Below are 17,573 nucleotides of genomic sequence, written 5' to 3' on the forward strand. Positions count from 1 at the left end.
GAAAGACCTACATTGGCTCCCAGTACGTTTCCGAGCACAATTCAAAGTGTTGGTGCTGACCTTTAAAGCCCTAAACGGCCTCGGTCCTGTATACCTGAAGGAGCATCTCCACCCCCATTGTTCAGCCCAGACACTGAGGTCCAACACTGAGGGCCTTCTGGCGGTTCCCTCACTGCAAGAAGCGAAGTTACAGGGAACCAGGCAGAGGGCCTTCTCGGTGGTGGCGCCCACTCTGTGGAACGCCCTCCCATCAGATGTTAAGGAAATAAACAACTATCTCACTTTTAGAAGACATCTGAAGGTATGTATCCCTGTTTAGGGAAGTTTTTAATGTTTGACGTTTTATTGCATTTTTAATATTTTGTTGGAAGCCGCCTAGAGTGGCTGGGGAAACCCAGCCAGATGGGCAGGGTATATTATACTACTACTACTACTACTATTATTATTATTATTATTATTATTATTATTATTATTATTATTATTATTATTTGCCAGATGAGTGGGGGGAAGGAGGAAGTAGTGCAAAAAAGTGCAAAAATAATTCTTACAATGAGTCAGAGCACTGGCCAGCCGAATTCTGTATCCTTTGCTTGACAGACGCTCAACTGGGGTCTCAGATAGGGGTATTTTCCAGCCCAGTTCTCTATTTTAACTGGAGATGTCAAAGATTGAATGTCGGTCCCTCCACATGCCAAGGATGCTCTCTTATCACTGAGTTAAAGCCTAAACCAAAAAGGGAAATTTGGAAAGCGACTTTCCTCTCCATGGATAATTCTTGACTTGGGAAAATGATTTCTTCAAAATCTCTAAAAACCCTTCCCCCCCAGTAAGGTTCTCTGCTTATGCTGCAAACTTACTACAAAGAGAAGTATTTTGGCAGGTTCAGTCACTGCAGAGGATTTTGTATCCACCATTTTCATATATTCTAGTAGAGAGGATGAAGGTTTCTCTCCTGTTCAGAACTTTTCCTGGTTCTCAAAAGACTTGACATGAGACGGAAAGGTCAACCAGCCACCCAAAGTGCAACATTTTACAATAAGTGAACATTTAATTTTGCCATAAAATGCCCCTTCGGGAGGGGAAGGGGGCATGAAGCTCACCCATGTTACCAGAACATCGGTTCATTACTGTTAATGTCATCACAAATAAATACTTTATAGGAACAGCAGGAGATTAGCAACATATCGGAAAGTATTGCTTTGGGTTTCTTTCCCCAGAGTTCTTCATAGCCATTCGCTTTCTCACACCGCTTTTCAGGCATCGTAAATCTTAGGAAGGAACCTTTTGGCTAAATGTGAAACGATGTAATTTAGGCCCTTCACAATGCTTGTCGTGGCATCAATTGCCAGTAAGAATAATCCACCAATACCTGAGGCGATATCTCGGAGGACAGTAGGGATGGCACCCAGGGTGTAGAAAGGGAAGGACACGATGTCTAGTATCACATTCACAGGGATGCTGAGAATCTTGTATGTAACCATCAGGACGCTGTAGATGTTTTGGGCAATTCCGTTCAGGATGTTGACGCCAACGCGAGCCACATCAACAAAGACATTCAGCAGCGCTGTGGCAATTCCTTTGATGAAGGTGAACACCCCTCCGATGATCGTCTGGATGAGGCGCCACAGGAGAGAGAAGGTGTATTTCACAATCTGGCCAACCAGGTAGACAACCAATTTCAGCAGTTTGAAGATAGGGGTAACGATGAAATAAAACAACTTCTTCAGAAAGCCACTCTCCTCCTTTGGCTGTGTGCCGGTGTGCTGGCCTGTGGTGGACTTCTTCGCTTGTGGCACCGGTTCCTTAGCTCGGATGTGTTTCACGGCATGGTGGACCTCCTCCAGTTTCTTGGGGTCGTGTCTGTCTTGGCCGCAGTGGTTCTTAAACAGTTGAGCTCCTGCATGGAGCTTCTTCTCAAGGGCTTCCACAGTGAGGTCTTCTAGGCGATTCTCAGCAGTTGCCTGCTTAATAAATCCCAAAGACCAGGTCTTGGAACCATCATCGCAGCAGGCGGCCAGCCAGAGAGACTCGGGGACAGAGACTTTGTCCTTCACTTTGAGGGTGGAAGGAATTGCTCCAGAAACAAGATAGAGACCCTTCCCATTGTCACAGTGTGGAGCCAAGGCTTGGCCTACCAGGCTCTCAATCTCCCAGTGCCATATCTCATGGAGAGGTGGGGTCAACGGCACCGCATTGGTCAGTGTGTAGGTGGCTATCTCGTGGTCGCCATTATGAAGAGAACTAGGGTTTAGTTGCGCCCTCTCGTAGCCAGAGTCCACATAGTCTGCTGTGAGGGCCTGCTTGGACCCCAAGTTGTCCACTGAACCTGTGACCTCAACTTCCGGCATCATTCCTTCCAGGCCATTTTCGTGATCATCGATCTGAAATGTGAACAAGAGAAATAATTGGATTTTAGAAAAAAGGTCACTCATTAAATTTCTCGGGCCCTGTGTGCAATTTCCTGGACAATCCAGATTCTAGAAATCTTAAGACTTGTCTAATTTCAAAAATTACATTTTGTCTCAAGCCTTTAAACAAGAACAAGGAAAGTTTGTGATTTAAAACTTGCCAGCCATTTCTCTAATTGAACACAAAACCATGGACAGGGATTCAGGTGGAGTTCAGTGTTTGTGGTATTTCTGAAGTCTTGAATTTTAAATTTGTAAAAAAAAAGTATTAACGTCAAAACCTGACATTGAAAAATTTGCAGTTCATGCAATGTAACTTAATGGTTACATCAAGTAAATAAATAAAAATACTTAGCTGACAAACGCGTCACAGATAGCTCAGTTCTGCTCCCCTAACATAAATCCTGACTCCCCCAACATAAATCCTGGCTACGTCCATGCCCTGGATTGCATTCAACTAATTGCTACTCAGAGTAGACCCATTGAAATTAATGTATGTTTACTACAGTGGGTTTACTGAATAGGACTAGCATTAGATACAACCCATCATATTTAAAAGACACACTGGTAATTACTGCTGTCTCCAAATTACAGAGATACACTTACTGTAGTACACAACATTTATTAATAAAACCTCTACGTTGATACAGTCAACAGTATCCCCAGTAACGCTGCTACCTTTTAATATGAGACCTATTCCTCACTTTTCCTTCAGGTCCTCCTGGCCTTTTGCATCTCTAGATTGTCCCGCAAAGCCACACCTCTTGCAAGGTTATTACAATAACAAAGTTATTACAATTCCAGCCAAACTGGCAGTTCTCCCTTCCCTTACAGAAGCTGATCTACAAACATCCTAACAACCTCATTTCATTGAGTAGTTGGAATATCCATAAGCAGCATTCCATGCCAACTTGGCCAATCAGTGCCTTTGCCACAAGCAATGTGGAATTTTGAACAGGTGGACACGCCTCTTACATTACACAGCTTTTTGCCAGGTTCAGATTATTACATAGGTTGAGGACGCATTTCTCCTGAGTCACCTAAAGGAATGTGCCTGTTCCAGAGGTCTCTAGTAGCAGAGTGACCGCTAGGATGACCTTTTCCAAATGACACTGTAAACAGCTTGATGTGTGTGTGATGCAGAGATTACATCAGAACCAGCTTTTGGAACAACTCAATTACGCATACAAATGAGTGGAATGTCAGGGAGTCAGTGTGAATAATGGCCAATCGGCCTCCATCCTTAGAGCCATTCCTGGAATGTGCATCATCTAGCCTTGTATTTCATAGCTCACCTGGTACTCAGAGGCAAATCAGGAATTCCATACAGGTGAGTGAGTGGTTTGGTGGAGGAAGTATGGGTCCATCTCTCACCCTCTCTCTTATTTGCTAGTCCACTTGGCTTCCATGCAAGAAGAGCCCTTTCCTCTGTGACCACCATGGAAGCCAAACAGGCTGGCAGAGGAGAGACAAATCATTCCACCCATCCCACCAGTTTGGTTGGTAGAAGCCAATTTTCCTTTTTTAACTACCCTGCAAGTAGCCCGAATTCTCATGAGGACTATGGAGGAGGGGACTTCCTTCTGTTACAACCAAAGATGCAAACTAGTAGCTTCTTAGTTGGCTGGTAAAAAAGAAGAAGCAGGCTAGTAACATCTGTGGGCTTATTTGCAAGGCTGTCATAGTCCTTCTGATGCTACTGTGTAATTTCTAAGCAGACAAGGACTGGGGCTCCAGCCATCCTGCAAACGATAGTCTGCCCACCTTGTCCTTAACTCCAGATCTTCGGCTGGCTGGCTGGGAGTCGTTGAGTCTCTAGGATGAGGATGGGGTAGGGTAACTTCTGACCTTCCAGATGTTACCGACTTCAAATTCCATCACCCCGGCCATTGCCCATGCTGGCTGGGGCTGATGGGTTGTTGGTGGCCACTGGGACATCTTGTAGTGAATTCTGTAGTTTATCTACGTGCTCCTCAAAAGAGGTACCTCCTTTTGCCTGCCCTCCTGAACCAACCAATACTCAACTTCATTTGGGTGTCCCCAAGTTCTAGTATTAGGGAGAAAAACCATCTCTCTATCTGCTTCATCCACTCCTCCAGTCTCTCTTACTGCTTTACGTATTCCAGGAGAGTGCATGGCTGTTCCTTGTCTCCAGTGCTGATTCCTAGCTCAAAAACCAAGCCCTGTCTGCTGCTAATCAGGTTAGCTCCTCTTATATTTAACAGGCGGAAGCATCCCCCTGCGCTGTGATGCCTGCAATTACAGAAGCATCTGGACAATGTTCTTCCCTTCTTCTCTTCCTAATGAGGGAGCAGGAGCTGTTTATGCCATGAAGGATGGCTCCCGATTGCTGCAGTTGCTTAACAACTGGTTAGCTGTGCTGCGGTTGCCTAGCAACCACCCGGTCCTCACCCACATCCCTCTTCTCTTTCTCCAGCTCCTGTAAAGAGGACGGCACTAAGCTTGATAATGATGGGTACCAGCTTGCTGCAAGGGGAGAATGCTTCTCAGCACCCAGAACACCACCGCCCATGCAAAAGCATGCACAGCCCCGCCAGCCATGGCTACTAGCCCAAACTGGAGTTGGATGGGCCTTTCTGTTTTACTAATTCCTAATGATATCACACTTGGTTTTCCCACCAATGAGCCCTGTGGTTCCCAAGTGGGCACTCATCCAGGCACTGTCTAGATCCAGACCTTCTTCGCTTCAGCAAAGAGGGGGCCTCATGTGCCTTTCGGACACAGCCTGCGGCTACTTGCCAAAACTGGAGGAAGGGGGACCTGGGAAGACCACACTACCGTTATTTTAGGCCCCATGTGCACTAAACATTTAAAGCAGTGTCATACCACCTTAAGCAGTCACTGGTTCCCTCAAAGGATCATGGGAAGTGCAGTTCGTTAAGGGTGCCAAAGGTTTTCGGGAAACACCTATTTCCTGCACAGAGCTACAATAGGCAGAGCAGTTTAAGACTCAAGCTCTCCTTCCCAGGGAACTCTGGGAATTGTAGCTCTGTGAGGGGAATAGGGAGTCTCTTGGAGGGGGCTACATCTGGCCCTGAATATTACTATTGGAACAGAAGCGTAGGGTAGAAATTATCTTAAGAAAGAAACACGCATTCTTGCTGCCAAAATGGAATCCTTGGGTACCACCATTTTCTCCCACTGTATTGGGAGGGGAGGGGCTGTGTACCTGTGTCCACTGTTCGCTAGTTTTATACTCATTCGCTTTTATCAGCCAAACAACAGCCTGGGATTATTCTCAAATTGCAGCCTATGTATTAGGTTTCGGATAAGTGATCCAAAGTTTTCTTCATGTAACTAAATACTTGGAACAAGGAAAATGGGACAGCGACTGCTATTTACTACTGATACTGTATATTGCTGCCAACTTTATCTCAGCCCCCTGCCCAACTCAGTCAGAAATGCAGGTAAGCGTTATTCCCTCTTTAGAGATGTGAAGCTGAGGAAAGAAAGGGTTATTGATCTGCAGCCAAACACTGAAGTCGGAGGTTTAACCAGATTCTTTTCTCCAAATCCAGCGCTTTGTCCATTGGGACACTTGGGAAGCGACATCACCAAAATCAGCATTCCCCAACCTGTCGCTCTCCTTGTTTTCAGACTACAATTCCCATCAGCCCCTGCCAACACACCGGGGCTGATGGGAGTTGCCGTCCCAGACACCTAGAGGGCAACTGGTTAGGGAAGACTGACAGAAATCATAGTTTGGAGCCACTGCTGCTTCACCAGAGATGGTTGGAGGGGGTGAAATGGGTTAAGCATCTGGAGAAAGAGAATCTCCTGGTAAGTCAGAGGGGAATGGGAAGTTAGGTGCTAAAGAGGAGGAGGAAATTCAATGTCCCTTATGTAGAGGAATATTTAGGATTCCAAAGGGAAGAGGCAATGTACTCAGAGTCTGGGACTAGGGAGGAGTTGACAAAACACAGAACTAACCCCTCTCAACCCAAGCTGAATTCCTGAAGCTTAAATAGCTGCATGCATGGCAGACATTCCACACGTTAAGCCTTTTCCCCATCACATCATCCTGACACAGGGAAAAACTTTACCTGCTGAACTCATGCCTGCTGGTGCTGAAAGAACCTGAGAGAGAGAAAAAGCAGCCCAGTCGTGCAGCCCAGTTTCAGGTTAAGAACAGACCTCTGGAACGAATTAAGTTCTTAACCCGAAGTACCACTGTACATAACACACACAGAGCTAAGCTATTGCCCACGACCCTGGATAAAAACATTAGCAACAATGTGTGTACACATGGATGTGGGTAGCTGAACAGGAGCATAAGCAAGGACATCTTATCTTGTGCCACTGCTGTTGCGCTAGCAGATGCTGTCCTTTTGTCTGCAGCTCCTGCCCTTTCCATCTTGAGCACACGGCTATTAAAAATTTATGTCCATTACTCTAGCTGGTATTTAGAAAAGGCTATTTGGTATTTCAAGGGCTGGGGTAGAGCATGTGCTTTGCCCCCTTGCCTGTAATCTGATGCGGGTCCCTGGCAATTAAAGCCTCTGCAATCTCACAGAGCAGATGGCCTGACTATGTCACTCACCCCAGCTCTGGGGCTACTTCTGCACCCAGCATTGTCATGCAGTTCCTCAGGTAGAACGGGTCCAGAACACATCCCACAGCACTCCTTTGTATCCTCCCTGATCAGATCAGACCAGTACCAGGCAGCTAGGGGTGGGATCTGATGCACTTTGTGTTTAAATGCAAACTTATCTAAATTTGCCCTTTTCAGAATAATACATGGACCAGGAAAGCACAGCCAACCTCCAAATTTCACGTTTCCCCAAATTTGCTGTGCAGCTCTCCAGGTGAGCAATGAGAGGCACACACCAAGGTAAAATGTGCGTATAAACACATGAAAACATACCCCCAAAAATGTTATATCGGGGAAATGGCTTTGCCATTTTCATAAAATGTATACACCGCTTGGTTGCGGAAAACCTCAAAGCGGCTTGCAAAAGAGGAAACTACTAGTAAAGTTTTACACCCATACCTTAAAACGTATAAAATTTAAAATACTAAATACTAAAATGATAAAGTGAGATTGGCACATTCGCCCATCCCTAGCCGCACCACCATAACGACAACCGCATCACGAATGATTGGTGACACTTTTCAGTGTGGGCAAGTCTTCTCAACTTGGAATGTGAATGCCCAAGTGCAAATCTTCACTCAGGCCTGTTTCAGACATGCCGATGTTTCCTTGCACTTAATTGCTCCATGTTTGGAGCCAATTCCCACCCTACCCTCGAATGTTCCACTGTCCGCTGAATGTGTGATCTGCCTCCACTGAGAAGCACCGGCTTTCAGGGGAGAGTACGAAAGCACGGTCCACAGCTTCTAGACATGCAAGCCACCCATCTGACACTGCAGTTATCAAGCGACGGGTGTTGCGTGCGTGTACCAGGCCACTGCCATCCAGTTTGACAGGCGGCTTGCAGCAATCTGCTCTCTCCCAGCCTGAAGCAGAAAATGCAAAAGAATGCAAGTTCAGGAACTGAAGAAAAGAGCAACCAATCTCTTCTGCAAACACACCCTCCTTGCAACCTTGGGTTTCAGCTGTGCCCTGCACCACAGCCAACGTTTCTTATTTCAAAATACTGTATTGTTTTCTGGCAACCTTGCCAGACACACCTTCCCCCCAGGGCTAGCTGGCTGAAAGCTCTCTGCACATTCCTCTATAACTCCCCGAAGGACTGAGGAAGTGGAGATTGCCTCTTAAGAACATGAGAAAAGCCCTGCTGGTTCAGGTCAAAAGCCCATCGAGTCCAGCAGCCTGGTGTCTCTGGGAATCCCCCAAGGAGAACCTGGGTACAACAAAAGTCTTTCCTACCTGGGACTGCCAGCAACTGGTGTTCAGAGGCATGCCACCTCTGGCAGTGGAGAAAGAACACAGCCATATAGTAACTGTTGATAGCCTACGGTAAAGGTAAAGGTACCCCTGACCATCAGGTCCAGTCGTGACCGACTCTGGGGTTGCGCACTCATCTCACTCAAGAGGCCGGGAGCCGGTGCTTGTCCGAAGACAGCTTCCGGGTCACGTGGCCAGCGTGACTAAGCCGCAGCTGGCAAGCCAGCACCAGCGCAGCACACGGAAACGCCGTTTACCTTCCCGCTGGAGAGCGGTCCCTATCTATCTACTTGCACTTTGACGTGCTTTTGAACTGCTAGGTTGACAGGAGCTGGGACCAAGCAACGGGAGCTCACCCTGTCGCGGGGATTCAAACTGCCGACCTTTCAATCAGCAAGTCCTAGGCTCTGTGGTTTAACCCACAGCGCCACCCGCGTCCCATGTTGATAGCCTAATTCTCCATTATCTAATCCAGGGTTTCACTAGCTGTATGGGGACTACAGTTCCCATCATCCCTCACCAATGGTCCTGCTAGCTAGGGACGATGGGAGTTGTAGTATAAAAACAAAAAAACAGCTGCAGACCCAAGTTTGGGAAACCCGTAAGAGAGCCAGGCTGACAGTGACATCACTGGGGGAGAAAGGCTCTGTGGCTGGCATACCAGTTTTGTATCTCGGGAGTTTGGCTTCCTCAAGGTCCCAAGGTATCTGCCGCTGGATGTTGCTGATGCTTCCCTTTACAGCTCCTAAGATTAGAGTGGCAACAAGCCCTTCTCCCCCCTTGGGGCTAGCAGGAAGTGCCCTGCGCATGTCCCTGCAGCTGAAAGGGCGATCCTTGCAGAGCATCATCAGCTGGCACAAGCGCATGCCTAAAAGCATCGCTGCCAAACAGGCTAATGGCCTCCCCAGACAATGCCCCTCTTGAAGCCTCTGCAGACGGCTCTGTTGCCGATGAGCAGGGGGGCCATGACAATGGGATGCGTTTGTGTGCAAAGAATAGCTGGCGACCGCCCACCCCTCTTGCCTTTTCCTTCCCTATTCATTTTTGGAGTCAAGCCTCTGTCTGTTTGGAGAAGACTATTTGTGTACCGCAGGGGTCAGGGCAGAGGTTGGCACCATTCTTGGCTCCCTCGGGAGACAGCCTCCGACTCCTTCCTGTGGGAACCACAGTCATGGTCGGAGGTCCTCCAAGAAAATCAGCGACGACAGACGCTCCTTCCCGGAAGGACAAACTGTGCACACCCCTATTTTGTCCTCAAAAGGGATATTGGGAAAGGCTCGGAAGAGGGCAACCAAAACGGTCAAGGGGTTGGAGCAGCTCCCCAAGGAAGAAAGGTCACAGTATTTTTAGTTTGAGCGGGGGGGAGCCAAGTAAAGGGGCGAAGGCATGATGGATGGGGATGGGGAGAAAGTCGGTGGATCTCTGTCATAACGCTAAATGAAGACAAACGTTGGAAGATTCAGGAAAGACAAAAGAAAGCAGTTTCTTCATGCAAAGTAGAGTTAAAACTAGCAGATTCGCTCCTGCAAGGTTTTGCGACGACCGCCAAGCTGCTATCTGGAGATTCCAAGGATTGAACCTGCATGCAAAGCATGATTCTCTACCACTAAGCTATGAGCCTTCCTCCTGGGTTCCTGCATCCAATGGTTTTCTCAAAGCACAGGAAGTCTTGACAACTACCCATGTGCATTCTTCTCAGCAAGCATGCCCAAGTCGCTGCAGCGCACACTGCAAGAACAACCCCACCCATTTCAGTGGCTTGTGTGGTTTTAACCTCTCCTCCACTGAGCCTGGGAACAGGCAACAGCAGCGAGCACAGCTCTGGAGAGGCAGCTAGGAATGTAAGGCTGGCTCAGCGCCACAGCCCGCCTGTGGTCCCGCCTACTTTCGCCCAGGCGCGCCACAAACTTCTGCAGCCTCTGTCACCTGCTGGCCCCTTGCTGCAGATTGGCTACTCAAACTTTAGGGCACTTGGCTCCGTCCACAGTGCGGTAGCACCTCGGCTTACGTAATGTAACCTTCGGGTTGCGAAAGCGGCAAACCCAGGAGTGTTTCACCGCGCGTGCATGCGCAGCAGCGCTCTACCATGCGCATGCGCAGAAGAGGTCCTTCCAATTACGGAAGCCTCAGGATCTGACCGGAGCTCCAGAACGGATCCTGTACGCAACTGAAGGTACCACTGTATACATTTAAAGCAGTGTTATACCACTTTAAGCAACCATAAAAAAGGTAAAGGACCCCTGACAGTTAAGTCCAGTCATGAACGACTCTGGGGTTGCGGTGCTCATCTTGCTTTACTGGCTGAGGGAGCTGACGTTTGTCCGCAGATGGTTTTTCCAGGTCATGTGGCCAGCATGACTAATCCGCTTCTGGTGAAACCAGAGCAGCGCACGGAAATGCCATTTACATTCCCGCCGGGGTGGTACCTATTTATCTACTTGCACTTTGATGTGCTTTCGAACTGCTAGGCTGGCAGGAGCTGGGACTGAGCAATGGGAGCTCACCCTGTTGCGGGGATTTAAACAGCTGACCTTCTGATCAGCAAGTCCAAGGTTCAGTGGTTTACACCACAGCGCCACCAGCGTCCCCTTAAGCAACCACAGCTTCCCCCAAAGAATGACTGCAGGTGTCACTGGACCACAACTCCCACCATCCCGATTAATGCCCATGCTGGCTGCTGGGGATGATGGGAGTTGTAGTCTAACAACATCTCGGAGGGGCTCCCACCTCTGGTTTAGCTAAGAGTGTCGAGGTTTCTTCTGCCTGTAGACATGACCCAAAAGGAGGAAACTGAGCTGAACTATTATTTCCCTCCTGCATAGGTGTGCAGCCATGTGACAATGCCTCTACGTTTCGATAGTTCTTTGTTGCCTGCCATACAGGTGTTGCAGGTGCAGGAGTCTTGCTGGATGAAGAAAGAAATGTTGACAACCCTGCCAGATGTGAGGGGAAGGTGGAGATCATCCCTAACAACCCTCACCCGGTTTCTTGGGTTTTTGTTAATTATACATATCAGGGAGAAAGAAGCTGTGTTCACCCAGGTGTGTTATGGGACTATGACTTCTGGACCACTGCTCTTGCTGCTTGGGGCAGATGGGAGTTGTAGTCCAACAACATCTGGAAGGCCAAAGGTCCCCCACATCTGGTTGTGTGTGTGTGTGTGTGTATGATGAAGCCAATGTTCTGCTCCTTCTGCCTGCTAAGAGACTCCATCAGTACACTTTCTAATTTCCTTCCTGAGGTAGCTACTTCCCAAAGAGAGGAAATGCAACATCATAATTAAAAAGAAGGCACAAGTTTGCATCTGCCAATTTACATGAACAGATGCAAATTTAGAAGCAATTGCTTCAGATTAAACAGAAATACAAGGCATTGTTCCACAGTGAGAAAGACTGACCTGTGTGCAGCTGCTCAATTTGCTCTCTGGGTGCTCATGGCTGACGGGCAACTTTGCGGCCTTTTCTAGGCAGCCTACACCCCATAGATATGAAGTTTATATGCCACCACCCCTGGCAAAGAATCCTGAGAACTGTAGCTTACTCCTCACAGAGCTATAACTCCTAGTACACCCATTCCCAGGATTCTCTTTGGGTATTGTATGCAGCCTTGTTCTCCCTTCTTGGGGCTCTTTATCCTTAAGCCAGGACTGGACCCAACAGCCTTTCAAACTGAAAACTGTCATCTGTAAAGTAGGAGCTGTAGCTCCCGAGCTTTTGCAGCGGGGTGTTTTTTTTTAATTCCCCTTCCTTGGGGAATCTCAAATAACACCCCAAGGCTTCTCTTTCCCATTCATCCACCTGGCCCAAGCATGGCTTTGCCAGTCTCAGCCTAGATCTCCCTGACAGAGCTATGATCCCCAGAGCGGTTTAACAATCAATCCCTCTTCTCAGGGAACTGAGGAATAGGGGCCTCCAACACCCCCGAGTGCACATTCGAGAGGCCCCTACACGGGTGTAACACGGGTGCATTCCTTGGCAAGTCGCACAATAGATCGCTGTCAGAAGCATGGGTCCAAGATGGAAGAGAGTGCCAGCATGAATAATGAACTGGGAGCCCTGGGTTCAAATCCTCGCTCACGATACGCAACGGGTGGCTTTTGAGTGACACTGTCTCTCAACCCAACCAAACTCGCAGGGTTCTTGAGAGTATAAAATGGGATTGCCATGAATATGTGCTAAATGCGGAGAGGGCCAACGAAAAAGACACATGGAGCCGCCGCCCCCCCATGTGACAATCCTCCCCCTGACATCATTGTGCTCTGAATCTCGCAGCACAAAGTAATGTGCTTTCGGATATGCTCTTGATGCGCAAGGGGAGGAGGAGGAGGAGGAGAACCTTACTGCTGCTGGAATTGGCAGTCGGAGTAGACAGGTGGGGGAGAGAGAAGAGACAAGCCGTCACTCCAGAATGCAGCAAGCACTTCCATCAGAAAGATAACACAGGTAAAAAAAAAAAGCCAGGATTGGTTATAGCTCCCTGTCTGGTCTCCAAGGTGCCCTAGAATACGAAAGAAGGCTCCGAGATCACATCTGAAGCTACGTCTTCCGCACACAAACCCAGCACAATGGTGCCGCACTAGAAGTCTGGAGTCTCAGCCAGCAGAATAATCAAGAGAGCTCTGGAGGCTGGCTTGCTGGCTTACCACATTTTGAAGTAATGGCCGTTGCCTTCTGAAGTGGGAGGGAGGGGAGCTCTCCAAGGCCATTAAATGCCTAACCTCCAATGACCTAAGTGCACCCTGCAGGGTGATCCCCTCCTGCGTCCTCCTTCCCACAGTGGCAAAGAGCAAAGCAGGGAGGCAACAGCCAATCCTCTCTCGTTTCCAACAGCAGGGCTGTCCAGCAGCATCCTCTCCTGCTTACAGGCTTGCCGCAGGCACCTGTCAAGACCAGGGCGCTGGACCAGGCAGGCCACTGGCCTCATCCAAGTACCAGGCTCTGTTCTGATGCCTAATCCCTTCCTTCCAATAAGAAAAAAAGCCATCTCCTCTCGTGGCAGCGAGTTCCAAAGCCCATAGCTTTCCTTAAGTAACAATGATGGCGGCAAACAGTTTCACAGCAAGCTGCCCTGACCTGGTGCTTTGCAAAATCCACTCCCCCTGCCCTCCCCCACTTAATCTATTTATTTAATTTGTATACTGCCCTATACCTGTAGATCTCAGGGCAGTTCACAACATAATATTGCAGAATAAAAAAACAGAAAACTGCCCAGCTTACACTGTTCCTATAATCTATTTTAACTGTTTTGAAATATGAATTTTAGCTTGTAACCCAGCCTTGGAACTGCTGGAGAAGGACAGATATTGTGTGCTGTGTGTATATATATATAATAAATAAAATGTGTGTATCGGCCTTCATCCAAAGATCACTGGGCGATTCACAACATATTAATAGAAATCATCATCATCATCATCAGTAATATCACCCGCCACTTCCCGCCTCACCTGCGGCTCCACCAGCCATCTCTCTTCCCCGCTCTGGCCGCCTCCCGTGTACAGAAAAGCCGCGTAAAGCGGGATCCTGTCCCGCGTACTGTAGAGGGTGGCGAAGCGCGGCTCTTGGTTGTATTTCTGGCAGATCTTCACGTGCTGATCCCCGGGCTGCCCCGGGAGCCCCTCGGGGGGCGTCCGCTGGTAGAAGAAGCCGTCGCAGTCTCCGAAGCCCGCGGCTTCCTCTCCTCCCTTCGCGGCCACCACCTCGCCCTGCGCCCAGCCGGCCAAGGCCAGCGCCACGGCCGCCAGCAGAGGCAGCGAGGTCCGCATCTTCACTGCGCAGCAACGAGGATTGCCTGAAGTTTCTCCCGGGCGAGGAGAGGGTGCGATCCGCTTGGCTCTTCTTGGCAGCGGAGGGGAAAGGGCGAGACCAGACGCTGCTGCGACAGAGGCGCGCGCCTGGGTGCGCGGCGCAGCCTTTAAAGGAGGGAAGTGAAACCCGAAACCGCAGGCAGGCGCGAGGAGGCTTTCCGCGCGCAGCGCCAACACGTGGTGACACACGCCGCAAAAGCGAAAATGGGCGCTTTGCACGCGCTCAGAGGCGTGCAGGCCGCCGATCGGGAAGAGGGAGGAAGGAAGGGGAGGGGAGGAAGAAATAGCCCGAGTTATTGCCTCCCTTACGTCACTAGATCAGCGCCAGGCTATCTTCCTCCTTTTTTTTTTGGCTCCGGGCCACGGCTGGTGTCAGGCGGAGGGAGAGGAAGAGATAGGATGGGTGGAGAGAGGACCGCATTGCAGTGGGGATCCCCAGCAGCACCAGCACGCCTTTCGGGTGGCTCGGCCAGAACCTCTTCCCCGCGCCCCCATGCAGCACCCTGCCCGCCCGGCCTGCCTGTCACCCACTTAGGGGGAAAGAGGGACGAGGCTGCAGCGGGTCAGTGGCTCCGGCTAAGCCGATCATGGCGCGCTTGCGACGCCCTTCTCCAGCCAGCGGGTCACAGGGAGGGGTTTTTACGCAGCAGCAGCAGCAGCAGCAGCAGCGCGCGGGTTTTGCGCGCAGTGGCTGAGCCGCAAAATGCCCACCCCCCCATCAAAGTCAAGGTGGCCCAAGGCTGGAGAAGGTGCTTTGGCACCCGAGGGAGAAAATCGCACAGCCAGGAGCCTTTTCCCTTGTCCAGGTTATAAAAGTACAATAATTATAATAAAGTAAATAAGTAGCAGTTTGCTGCTCTTGCATGAAACCTGAAATCAGCTGCTTGGGGCGGCATAAAAGGATTCTACTAAGGAAGCTGCCTTAAACCGAGGTAGCTAAGTCCATCAAGCTTTGTATTGTCTACACCATGGGTAGGCAACCTAAGGCCCGTGGGCCGGATGCAGCCCAATCGCCTTCTCAATCCGGCCCAGGGACGGTCTGGGAATCAGCCTGTTTTTACATGAGTAGAATGTGTCCTTTTTATTTAAAATGCATCTCTGGGTTATTTGTGCAGCATAGGAAGTCGTTCATCCCCCCCCAAAAAAATATATAGTCCAGCCCACCACATGGTCTGAGGGACGGTGGACCGGCCCATGGCTGAAAAAGGTTGCTAACCCCTAGTCTACACTGACAGACAGCACCTCTCCAAGGTTTCAGACAGGGATCTCTCCCAGTTCAATCTAGAGGTGGCTAGAACGGGGGACCTTCTGCTTGCAAAGCATGCAATATATTACTGGGCTGCAAGCCATCCCCCAGTATTAGGGCTGGGATTATAAACCTCAAAATGCTGTGTATGCACCATACATTTAAAGCGCATCTCCCACCCATCTCACAGAAAATGTGAACTGTAGTTTCCCCCTCACCGGAGCTACAATTCCCAGCACCCTTAACAAACTACAGTTCCCAGGATTGGTGTGTGTGTGTGTGCAAATCCTATCGCAAGTTGTGCTGGGATGAGCTGCTTAGGATGTGGTGGGTCTCTGGCTCAGTCCACTCACCCCTGGTTCAGCTGGTGTTGAATCCCGAACCCTGGTTAAGCTAAAGATACATCAGCGTATATTTATGGTGGACCATAAAGAAGGCTGATCGCCGAAGAATTGATGCTTTTGAATTCTGGTGCTGGAGGAGACTCTTGAGAGTCCCATGGACTGCAAGAAGATCAAACTTATCTATTCTTAAGGAAATCAGCCCTGAGTGCTCACTGGAAGGACAGATCCTGACGCTGAGGCTCCAGTACTTTGGCCACCTCATGAGAAGAGAAGACTCCCTGGAAAAGACCCTGATGTTGGGAAAGATTGAGAGCACAAGGAGAAGGGGACGACAGAGGACGAGATGGTTAGACAGTGTTCTGGAAGCTACAAACATGAGTCTGACCAAACTGTGGGAGGCAGTGGAAGACAGGAGTGCCTGGCATGCTCTGGTCCATGGGGTCACGAAGAGTCGGACACGACTAAACAACAACAACAACACATCTGCGTAACTTGTTCACCTGGGGCTCAGCAAGCCTGGCTGAGCCAAGGCCAGTGGAAGTCCCCAAAAAAGGAACATTCAGAGGGGCAGAACCAGAAAGCAGGGATTTAAGCTGAATCCTAAAACCATTCAGCATGCTCACATGGCCTGGCAACCTAAGAACACTGTTTTAAAGGCTTGTTTTCCATCTACCGGGCTTAGGCACAGCAACCGCAGGCACCTTGCTTGCTGAATCTGGCGTAACTTTACGCAGGTTTAACTTACACCAGCTTGCTTCACACAAGCTTCTTGTGCTTGAGATTGCTTTCTATACTGTTAAGGCACAATCAGAGCACATTCTCACCCTCAAAGAATTCTGGGCACTGTAGTTCGTTAAGGGTTGCAGGGAATTGCAACTGTGATGGGTAAACTAGAGTTGACTTTGCACCCCACCCCCTTGCAGTCCTCCCGATCCGCTTTTCCTTTTGTGAGGTGTGTGTGCAGGCAGAGACTATATTTATAAGTTCATGCAGGAGAAGAATTCAAATTGCTATTATTTGTGTGACTGGACAACATTTAGCTCGGTGAGTCTACATCTGATGAAGAAGCACATAAACTGCTTTTGGGAAACCAAAGGATTGTAATTTTACCTTCTGAAAATGTCAGGTAATGCTACATCATCATCATCATCATCATAACTGCAAAACTGGCAATTATTTTAATGATTTCTGTGCAATTTTACTTACAAAGCAAAACCACAGTATATTAGTTTAACCAGAATATGTTTTGAATTCCCAAGCCATATTACAACTTTTCAGCACCCGGCCTTTTCGGAATTCAAAAGTTGATAAATTTAACACGCCCTAATTTAATTCATTGCTTGTAAGCCTCACCGTGAGGCTTTTGGGCTGAAAAGTGGGGTCAAGTGCTCTAAATCATTATTTCCCAAAGTGGTCAGGCTTGGCCCCCTGTGGTCAATGGAACTGCTCAGGGGTGAACAAAGACTTAGAGGTTGGAAGGGGGCCAAAATGGGGAAAATGTTTATGATGTATAGTGTGAATAATTTAATTAGGAACTATGTATCTCAGGAACAGGGCCAGCCCAACCATAAGGTTTGGTAAGGTGACTGCCTCAGGCAGCAGATCCTAATGTATATTTTTATCCCTCCCTCGTTCCTGACGTAGATCTTTCCCCACCCTTTCTTCCCTGGTGAGAGGAAGGTGCAATTCTGTGGTTCACCTCAGGTGCCACAATGTTTTGTCATGAATGAAGAGCATTGGCATGTACAGAGTGCACCTCTACTGCCAATAAGAACTGCCTGTATTTAATAGGATGGTTCCACAATACAACTGCTTTGCTTATTTGTTCTATATTATGATTCCTGCTTATGATGGTGAGTGAATAATCAATGTAGATTAGATAGTGATACTTCTTGGCTTTTCA

At 48.8% G+C, this 17,573-nt stretch overlaps 1 protein-coding gene across 1 annotated transcript; it reads right to left on the reverse strand.

Annotated features, from left to right (window-relative positions):
- Positions 1 to 1,028: 1,028 nt before the first annotated feature.
- ENDOD1 (endonuclease domain containing 1) lies at positions 1,029 to 14,598 on the reverse strand. The gene is made up of 2 exons (XM_083609968.1): positions 13,721 to 14,598; positions 1,029 to 2,381 (listed from the first exon to the last, which is right to left on the reverse strand). Exons 1-2 carry the CDS (start codon positions 14,036 to 14,038, stop codon positions 1,254 to 1,256), a joined length of 1,446 nt encoding a protein of 481 aa, XP_083466094.1. The 5' UTR covers positions 14,039 to 14,598; the 3' UTR covers positions 1,029 to 1,253.
- Positions 14,599 to 17,573: the final 2,975 nt, after the last annotated feature.

The sequence above is a fragment of the Podarcis filfolensis genome (assembly GCF_964270895.1).
Source record: "Podarcis filfolensis genome assembly, chromosome: 4".
NCBI lineage: Eukaryota > Metazoa > Chordata > Lepidosauria > Squamata > Lacertidae > Podarcis > Podarcis filfolensis.

Excerpts from the sequence above, each read along its gene's own strand:
- ENDOD1 (XM_083609968.1), bottom strand. The coding sequence starts at position 14,038 with ATGCGGACCTCGCTGCCTCTGCTGGCGGCCGTGGCGCTGGCCTTGGCC. Across the intron at positions 2,382-13,720 it reads GATGGCTGGTGGAGCCGCAG|ATCGATGATCACGAAAATGG; the intron begins GTGAGGCGGGAA and ends TTCACATTTCAG.